This window comes from Sprattus sprattus, assembly GCF_963457725.1.
Source record: "Sprattus sprattus genome assembly, chromosome: 16".
Taxonomy (NCBI): Eukaryota; Metazoa; Chordata; class Actinopteri; order Clupeiformes; family Clupeidae; genus Sprattus; species Sprattus sprattus.
In genome coordinates this window covers 14,160,452-14,170,451 of record NC_137914.1, presented here as the reverse complement: position 1 = coordinate 14,170,451, position 10,000 = coordinate 14,160,452, and the positions used below count along the sequence as shown (strand labels likewise).

Below are 10,000 nucleotides of genomic sequence, written 5' to 3'. Positions count from 1 at the left end.
TCTACTGGGCGCAAAAGCTAGGGGGAAGAGGGGGAGATCTGTGAGAGACTAAGCTGAGCATCGTAACTTGGGAGTGTGTGAGACTGAGATCTATTGTTTCCCAGCCTGGCCTGTACATAAATGGTAATCTAGCTTGGCCTGAAGTGTGGCTTATACTGAAGGTCACTCAGCGTGTTCATCAGTATGGTCAGAATATTCTGTGTTACATACCATACCGATAACATGTATGAACTGTTTATATAATCATCAGCATTTCTCTTAAATATTGATCTGGTATTGACTGTGCTACATAGTTCTGTAGTTAAGTTGTCTTTCTGTAATATATGGTGCTGGTGTAAAACATAAAACCTCTGGAATATCTTGCTATGTACAATATTACTGATAGCTCTGATAGAATCTTGGATATAATTTGCTACATTAGGTTCCTGGTTTGATATATTTGAATTTAACAACCCCTCAAAACATTCATATGAACTCCAGCCATCTGTACAAACATGCTTGTTCAATGTAACTAGTGCATTGTCCTCTGTACTCAAATACAAATTCAACATTTATTCACAAGCTGGATTAAAGATTCCATCTTAAAGATTTTTGAACGTAAAAACGTAAAAGTTCCAAAATGCTACACACTTCTCTACTGTACCACCAGGTTTAATTTGTTAGCCCCAAATACTATAGAGCGCTTCTAGGAAGCTACATGGTGCATACTGTCCTAAACAGAGGAGAAAATGGCTTCTTATTGCTCCGAGGGACGAGGTAAACATACGATGCATAAGTAGGTACAGTACGTCTGATAACCACAGACCTCAAGTCTTCCACGTTTGTACATTTTACAAAACTCTGATTCTGCCTGCCAGTGTTTCAACTGTACACAATAATACCAAGCTATGCTTTGGTATACAAAACGAAGGAAAACACTATCGCAGTTGAAACCAGTGAGTCTTACAAAATGCATAGAAGACCAGTATCAAAATGCCCTTGTTGTCCCCTGACAGAAAAACAAACAAACAAACAAAAACACTCATCGTTCCATTTTTAAATTTACAGGGGGTCAAACGGGTAAGTGGAGGAGGGCTGAAGGGAGAAAAGGATCACTTGATTTCGATTTTATTTCAGGCGCACGTAGAGGGAACTGAAATGCTGATGGAGGTTTTTTTTTTTTTGTCTTCGTTTTTTTTTGCAAATGAGATGTGAATGTGTGAGCAGGAAACAAAAGACCCCCCACCCCAGTGTCAGAGTAATGGACATGTAAAGGACTATCGCATGAGGCACTTGTAATGAATTCTCATTCACGTCACTGAATTTGTAGGACAGTGGATTATGCGTTTTTACTCCATCTTGCAAAGCTAGAGGATATGACACTGTGTGGTAAAAGTATGCCGTGATATACACTTTCTCTTCGCATTGTTGTTTTCTGTTTTTATGATGTTGTTTTTTTTTTGTTGTTGTTTTTTTTTGGTAAACACCAGTTAAAGAAGCAAAAGGCACCAGAAGAGGTTAGGGACTGAGCACTAGCCTCTTTAACAGTACTTTCACTCTCAGCTCCTCGCACTCTTTTCAACCATCTACATCTACTCATTCAGGGGAAGAACGGTTACAATCCAAAGCAAGCAAGCAGCTAATAAATGGTATAAATATTTCCTCTGCTTAGTATCCACACAACAATAAAAGCAAACAGATAGAAATCAAGCAAAGTAACACTGATCAAAATAACATGAAATATAAAATCTATCCATGCTTCAAAATAAGCAAAATAATGATAATATACTATCAATATTAATTAGTTGTGTGTGGGAGCTACATGGATTTAAAAACAAGAATAAAGAGAGGTACTGCCTTTTTTCTGTACACTTACTTGTCCTCTAGATGGCGGTATTACTACATACTGTGATCCTTGTGATATCTGGAAAGTTGTATGCGACTTATTTTTGAATTTGCATAATTTTTGTTTGATCTTGTCACATGAGTGAAGATAACAGCAGTCGCCAATGGAAAATGAAAAATGCGTTTCACTGTTAAAGAGTGTGAAATGTGTATTGGGATGGGCTGATAATCGAATAATATGGACTAGAGATAAGGAACTCGATTTTAGAAAGCACAGCAACAGAAAGTGACTGAAAGTGGGTTCATGCAAGAGAGAACGAGAGAGAAAGGGACAGAGAGAGAGAGGAGTGCAAGTAGAAATGTATAGGAGTGAGAGATGGAAAGAGAGTGTACATGAGCATCAGGATCTGAGATCACATTATATGCTTTCTCTGTGCTGTAATTCGGTTTCGATAAAAGCATTCACCAAAAGACTAAATACCTGTACAGAGAGGTAAAGAGAGAATAAAGGTTAGAGAAAGAGAGAGAGAGAGAGACTGACAGAGAGAGAGAGAGAAAGAGAGAGAGAGAGAGAGAGAGAGAGTGAGTATGTTCTAGGGGTGAACAAGGCTAGGCTTCACCAGTCCACTCAGTGCAGCCACAGACCTCCGTCGCGCCCCCAGAGCCTCCTGCTCTCCAGGACCTGAGAGAGTTTCTGCTGGCTGGGCTTGAGCCATGGGCCGGGGGACAGCAGGCTCCGCTGGGGCCCCTCCTGCCCAAGCTCGCCCCCGTCGGCCAGGGACACGCCCGATATGCTGGCGGCCGACATACTGATCTCAGAGAGGCCGGCTAGCGACTCTCCGTCGGAAACGCCGGCATCCAGCGGCATGAGGAAGGAGAATGCGGCTTTGTCTGCCGAGGCCGGCGCTGCCACAGCCGTCTCCATGGGCTCTTCCACCGGAACGCTTTCCTTCCGCCTCCTCCTCTCTTTTCTCCTCTCCTTCTCTTCTATTTTCTTCCTGTCCCTCTCTCTTTCTTTCTCCCTCTCTTTCTCTTTCTGATGCTCCCTCTCTCTCTCTCTTTCTCTCTCACACGCCTCTGCGTCATCTTTCCATTCCTCCTTCTTTCTCTTGTCCCTCCTTGCCTCCTCCCTTCCCTGTTTCTCCACCTCCTCCTGCTCTGCTGGCAATGACGCTCTCGAGATTCGTCCCTGCTCCTCCCTCTCTCTCCTGCGTCTGTCCGCCAGACTCTTGCTCTTTTCCCTGGCCCTGACCTTGTCCCTCTCCCTCCTTGAGTGACCCTCCACACCACTGTGCTCCTCCCAGCCCCTATGTACGTTCCTAGGTAAACTCTGTGTGTGTCTCTCCCTCTCCTTCTCCTTCTCCCTCTCTCTTTCCCTTGCCTCTCTCCCGGCCTCCCTGTGTGTCGTAGCTATGCTCTCCTTCTCCAAGTCCAGGTCAGTATTTGGAGTGCGGCCCCCCTCTCTCCCCTCGTCTCCTCCTCCCCCCCAGCCCCTGTGACTCCCTCCTGTGCCTCTCCTGGCCTCCCCGTCCCCCCTATCTCTGCCGTCCACCGTCCCAGCCGACCTGGCCCTGGACAGCGAGTGGCGCTCATCTACTGCAGCCACACCCGGCTCCTCGGTGAACACTGAGAAGGAGGGGGAGGCTGCTCCAACTTCACGGTCTGTGGAGAGAGAAAGAGAGAGAGAGAGAGAGAGCAAGGGAGAGAGAAAATAGAGAGGGAGAGAGAATGAGAGAGATAGACCATGGTAAGAGGGTCGGAATAACCATAAAAGAGATAAGTAGCCATAATAATCCTTCTATAAGGAATAATCTAGAAAATGTATGACAACACAAGGTATGGTTTGTATTTTGAGTGTGAACATTATGTGAATACTGTGCATTTATAGCAGTGCAAAGATAATCTAACACCAACTGACATGTTTTAGTGAGAGGTCCATGTTGAATAGCCACGCAATGTCTGTACTTCTACCCCTTGGATGATGACTTAGCAAACTCCTGCATGTTGACTTGCTGACTACCTCCGCGAACTTTTAACCTTTAAGTGCGTTTAAGCTTAGATCCTCAACATTATTAGATATGAATGTATTATTATGTATTACCTCAGTGCAAGCACAGCCTGTGGCGCAGCAGCACTTTAAAACTCACTCCGTTTTCACATTTACATTTTTACAGGGGCTTTTATGCTAAGCAAACGCATAGTATATGTGCAGCGAAGGCACAGCGTTTTCCACGCTCCCCTGTGGTTCCTGGAAATGCCCCCCAGGACCGTGATGACACTGTGAGCGTTCATTTGCTCAGGGGGTGCAGCCAGGCGCTAACAGCACCAGAGTTATGGGCTCAGTTCCCTTGTATATTCTGCCTCGCACTGTAAAAATCTCTCTGGCTAAAAGCGTCCACTGGAATGGAACAGATGTAAATGTAAAAGCACATCTCTGCTTTGCAGCGGTGGAGTGGGGTCGCTATGGGAGCTGGAGCCTCCCCGTGCTCGTGCTGCGGCCGGCCGCAGAGTTTGACGTGCTGTAATTCCACCCAGTCCCGTCCTCCCACCAGAACATCTCATCTTCTGACTCACTGGCTCTCAAGTCTGAACCCAGTGATCCCCCTCCCCCTCTCCTCTCCTCTCCCCTCACCTCCTCCTCCTCCTCCTCCCCCGCCTCTGACTGGGAGCATGGCAGCCTCCCCCGTAAGGCACAGACATCACTGGGATTACAAGTGCAAAAAGGGGCCCTGGGTGTTCAACGCAGGGGCGATGGAGAACAAACGGACGATCAAAACGGATGAACGACCGAACGAACGCACGCACACGACCACACAAGAACAAAAAAGCGAGGGATGTAAAGAGAGGAAAGAAAGAAAGAGTAAAAGAAAAGAAACAAAAGATGATAGACTAACAGGAACGGCTACCAACCGCGTATTCTCTGTCCGGCCGATGACATAGAAGCAGGGCTCACCCTGCTTGGAGTTGGTCATACAGAGAGATAGGCTGGACAGCTCCACTGAAGAGAGGGTCGCCGAGAGAGTGACGAAGAGAGGAAGGAGAGAGGGAGGGAAAGAGGGACAGAGGAAGACAGAAGGAGCAAAAAAAGAAGGAGACAGGAATTATAGGCTCAGGAGAGATTAAGAAAGAGAAACAGAACCCAGTTAACAAAGGTAGAACCCAACACCAAGTGTGTTAAAAGGCAGCAAGAGCAAAAAGCACAGACAGATTTAAAGACATGTGGTATATAAAGACACACATCTATGTGATCAGAACAGTTCTGTAGATCTGTAATGAACTTGTTCAAAGGTTCTGCAAGAGTGTTTAGTTCTTTTCTCCACACACACATACACTCACACACACAGAAACACACACACACACAGACACACATACCGTAGTCCGGCACATAGCCGTTTCCCCTCTTGAGCACCAGGTGTATCCGGTGTCCCCCCTTGCGTATCTGCTCCACCGCCTGGCTGTGGGTCATCCCCGCTGTGCTGTCCCCATTGATCTCCGTCAGCTGGTCACTCACCTGATGGCAGCGAGAGGTTGTCCCATGTCAGTTAAAAAAACACCTCACACACAGTCACACCGCATGAAACAGCACATTACCGTCAAGCATGCATACTGCCGCCACACACCCAGACACCCATGCCAAAGCAGAAGCGCATCGGGGCAGGCGGACGGACAGACAAAGATATAGACAAACAATATAAACAAACAACAACAATCACAAACAACCACCAAGTACAAAGCAGACTGAGATGGTGCAGTCTTGCAGGATCGTTTGGACACTGTTGTTATAACGACACACAATGGAGGAATGACAATGTGTGTGTGTGTGTGTGTGTGTGTGTGTGTGTGTGTGTGTGTGTGTGTGTGTGTGAGTGATTATGTGCATTTGTGCATTATGATTTGTGATAATGTGCACTGGGTGTATGTGTGTCTGGTCTGTGTGTGTGTGTGTGTCAGGTGTGTGTGTCTGGTGTCAGTGTGTGTGTGTGTGTGTGCTTATGTGTCAGGTGTGTGTGTGCGTGTGTGTGTGTGGTGTGTGTGTGTGTGTGTGTGTGTGTGTGTGTGTGTGTGTGTGTGTGTATGTGTGTTTGTGTGTGTGTGTGTGAGTCCAGACACTAACCTGTATCTTCTGGCTGCGTGAGGCGGGCCCCCCCTCCATGAGGCCCAGCACATAGAGGCCCATGTTGTACTCACTGCCCCCCCGCAGGCTGAAGCCGAAACCTGTGGGTCCGCGCTCCAAATCCACATTGTAATACCTGGAGTCTGACTATTGGGTGTAAAGAGGGGAGGATGGTCAGAGAATGAGAGACAGATGAAAGAGAGAGAGAGGGGGGGGGGGGGGGGAGAGAAATATGGTGGGGGGGAAAGGATAGAGGGAAAAAATGTGAGAGAAAATGTGTAAAGGAAAATTGAACAAACATAGAGACAGGCGGTAAAGGAGTATATAGTGATGGAAAGAACATAGAAAACAAGAGGCTGATAGGGATTGCCAGAGAGACAGAGACAGATAGAGAGAGCAATGCAGGTGGACAGCCAGGACGCAGCACACAAACACACGCATGCAAACATAGTAGCCGCTCGGTCAAAAACACATATGAGAGGCGCCTCACCTTCGACCTGGATCGGTGACCTTTCCTTGACCTGTGATCAGAGTCAATGTCTGCGTACTCTGGTAAGTTAGCAGTGTCTGGCATGAGAAAATGAGAAAGCTGTTATTAGACAGATATTTACAGTTGAGATTACAATTGAGTGGCGTCTGTGATAAAAGCACTATCGCCATCTGGTGGACAAACAATTTTTTACTTGAAAACTACTAACATGTGATATGCCAAAAGCCAAAAAATTGTGCTTCAACTCATTAGAATGTGGTAATGTGGGTAATTGAAAAGACATGATTTTATGTTTCTATGTGTGCATGTGTGTGTGTGTGAGAGAGAGAGAGAGATACACCACTACCTTGATGAAATGTGTGTGTGTGTGTGTGTGTGTGTGTGTGTGTGTGTGTGTGTGTGTGTGTGTGTGTGTGTGTGTGTGTGTGTGTATATGTGTGTGTGTGTGTGTGTGTAAGTCCTACTCGTGTTGGAGCGAGGGATGATGGTAAGGCGTAGGGTGTTGCCGGCACGGCGCAAGATCTGGGCGAGGTCCCTGTGAGGCAGCGACACCACTGAGCGTCCCTCCACCGCCTCCAGCTCATCACCCGGCTGGATCTGGCCACTACGTGCTGCGGGGCTGCCCCGGCGCACCGTCACAAACCGGTGGGACAGCAGGGCGGACGCTGAGGAGGGAGATGGGGAGAGACGAACAGGTAAGGAAAAGAAATGAAGGAGAGCAGAGAGAGATCCAAAGAGAAAGATAGGGGGAGACACAAACAGAAGCCAGAGAGAGAATACTGAGTAATGCACACATCTGCAATTAGAGACGCACCCACACCTAAACTAGTATTGGGTATCAGGCTGTGATCATATCCTCCAACTCGTAATCATAAAAATTCTTCAATACCACTGCATGGCAACATTGTGATAAACTCAAGGCTACGGTCAGGAGGTGTTCAGTAATGCCCTACCTGCCCTACTTGCCTTCCGGGAATTATGAAGTACTCGTATCGGTGCTCGATATCAGCAAGAACACAAATTAATGGATTCGTATACGTATTCAGTTTGAAAAAAGGGGTATTTGCGTATCCCTATTTTATATGTACACAGGTGACATCTGTACATCAACTTGAACTTAAAGGGAGCACACAGACACTTCATTAATTTTAATACAACCAAATATTTTTTTAAATTTCAATCAAAAGTCAACATGTCTATTTAAAAACAGCTTTTCCTCAATAATAACCAACTGTGTATGAAAAAGCAGAAGAAACGACACCGGAAAAGTCACCACCACAGTAGCAATTCAACATTATCTTCTCTTATGGTCTCCATATGTGGGCCACGAGTCGGAAGGGAAAGACATCCAACAGAAATCCAAAATAGCCCCTTCAGTCTGACTCTGGGTACACACAATGACAGCATGCGTAATAATTGATGGTTGGTTGACTGAATAATTAAAATGCAGGTCTAAAACTTGTGGTGCTCATGAAATTAAGCAGAGATGTGCCCTGGTGCATTGCTTCACTGAATCTTGCTAGTTTGCTCCAGTCTGTGTAGGATGCTCTGGCTAGGAAGAAAAGGGGTCAACAGGCTCTGAGACCAGTGTTTTAAATGGAGACTGTCCGCCACGTTAAAGGGCATTATTTCAGGTCTGTGCACCAGGGAGGTCTCAGTGTTCCAGAGGCCTCCAGAGTTTTCGTCTCTCGTTCAGGTAAAATATGGCAGAGACAATGACCTTCTGTTTGACTCGCTCGACTCAGGAGCGGGAGCAAAAGTCATGCTGGTAGGTTCCTGTGTATCAGTTTCCTCAAATTACCCCTTGTTCTCCTAAAAATGACCCATTAAACCTTTACTATAATGGCGGTGTGGAGTGTTTATGACAGTCCTAGAAAGAGAGTATAAGAGGGCGAGGTGGAGACTAAGCCTACTGACTTTTCAAATCTCTTTAGATGAAAAGAATTTTGCCAAGCATGTTGCCAAGTATATGTGCCTCTCCACCTAAGTGGATTGGATATGACTCCACACTGGCTACCTATCAAACAAATCACTGTGCCTGTCCAACTGATCCTCTGGAAGGCCTAGCAAGGACAGAGGACCCCCCCCCCCCCCCCCCACCTCCACTCCCACCCCGACGTATAACGACACATCGAGACAGAGAGGGGAGCCAGGAAAAAAAAGAGAGAGACAGAAAAGAGATAGAATGCCAGAGAAAGACAGAGAAGGGGGTGGAGTGAAGAGAGATGCAGTTTGCAGGGAGATTTTCTGCTTCAATGAGACTCAAATGAGCAGGCAAACAGCAGAAACAGAGATGGAAAAACACGAGGAGAAATCAAAGCCGATTGAAAAAAATGGAAGCAAAAAGAGGAGGATGGGGTATTTCCATGCAGCATGTGTAATCACTGGATAAAATTAAATACAAATCATGTGAAGCCCCTGGGAGAAAGAGAAAGAGAGATAGATAGAGAACTAGATATGGAGAGAGAGAAACAGACAGAGGCAGAGGGAGAGAGAGAAAGAGAGCGATATAGAGGGAGAGGGAGAGAGAGACAGACAGAGAGACAGATAGAGGCAGAGACACAGATACAGAGAGAGACAGAGAGAGTGAAAGGGAGACAGAGAGGCAGAGAGAGAGTGAAAGAGAGGCAGAAAGAGACAGAGAGAGGCAGAGAGAGAGTAAGAGAGAGACAGGGAGGCAGAGAGACAGTGAAAGAGAGGGCAGAAAGAGACAGCGAGGCAGAGAGAGAGTAAGAGAGAGACAGAGAGGCATAGAGAGTAAAAGAGAGGCAGAAAAAGACAGAGAGGCAGAGAGAGAGTGAAAGAGAGGCAGAAAGAGACAGAGAGAGAGTGAAAGAGAGGAAGAAAGAGACAGAGAGGCAGAAGGAGAGGGCAAGGTAGAGGGCCAGAAAAGGAGCCTGAGATCTCTGTGAAGTGGAATGAGGGGGAAAAGGGAGGAAAACAAAGAATGATGCACCTCGAGCATAGAAAGTGTCTCTTCTCCTCTAATTTGCTCTTTGTCTTTCTATTTGCTCTCTATCTGCTGCTTGTGCTGTATCTCTTCCTCAATCCAGCCCTCTGCCACTTTTCTCCTTCCCTCTCACCGTCTCTTCTCGTCTCTCAGGACCCTGGCAGTCTGTGTAGTCAGCGGTGGTTAGCCTCTGTGAGGATGATGGTGGTGGTGTGTGTGTGTAGAAGGTGGTGGGGGGCTGGGGTATCTGGTTGTGCGCTCTATCTTCTGGAAACATGAAATATTTAAAAATGTTCACCAAAAAAATGTACTTTCTGTCGCGTTGAATCGACTCATAAATGGCGCTCCGGCATGCAAGACAAATGCAATTAGTGTGGACCAACGGCTGAGCATGCTCCCCCCCCCCCCCCTCTTTCTCTCGTTCGCTGCCTCTCTCTCACTCCCTCTCACTCCCTCTCGCCCCCTCTCTCTCTCTATCTCTCTCTCTCTCTCTCTCTCTCTCTCTGTCCATCCCCCCAAAAAACTCTGGGATCCAGCATGGCTCTCTCGTCGGAAGAATGAACTCATCATGGCGGCACACGCATTAGAGAGGGATGCAAATGATGACATTTTACCGCAGGGC

General features: G+C 46.8%; 1 protein-coding gene across 1 annotated transcript in view; it reads right to left on the bottom strand.

The window, feature by feature from the left end:
• Window positions 1–2,452: 2,452 nt before the first annotated feature.
• The window catches only part of magixa (MAGI family member, X-linked a), a gene marked incomplete at both ends in the record, with an annotated part of 35,040 nt that continues 27,492 nt past the window's right edge, over window positions 2,453–10,000 (bottom strand). The window contains 6 exon segments of the mRNA XM_080853802.1: window positions 2,453–2,730; window positions 3,337–3,486; window positions 5,197–5,335; window positions 5,939–6,085; window positions 6,429–6,505; window positions 6,893–7,093. Of these exon segments, the coding sequence (XP_080709928.1) occupies window positions 2,453–2,730; window positions 3,337–3,486; window positions 5,197–5,335; window positions 5,939–6,085; window positions 6,429–6,505; window positions 6,893–7,093 (992 nt within the window).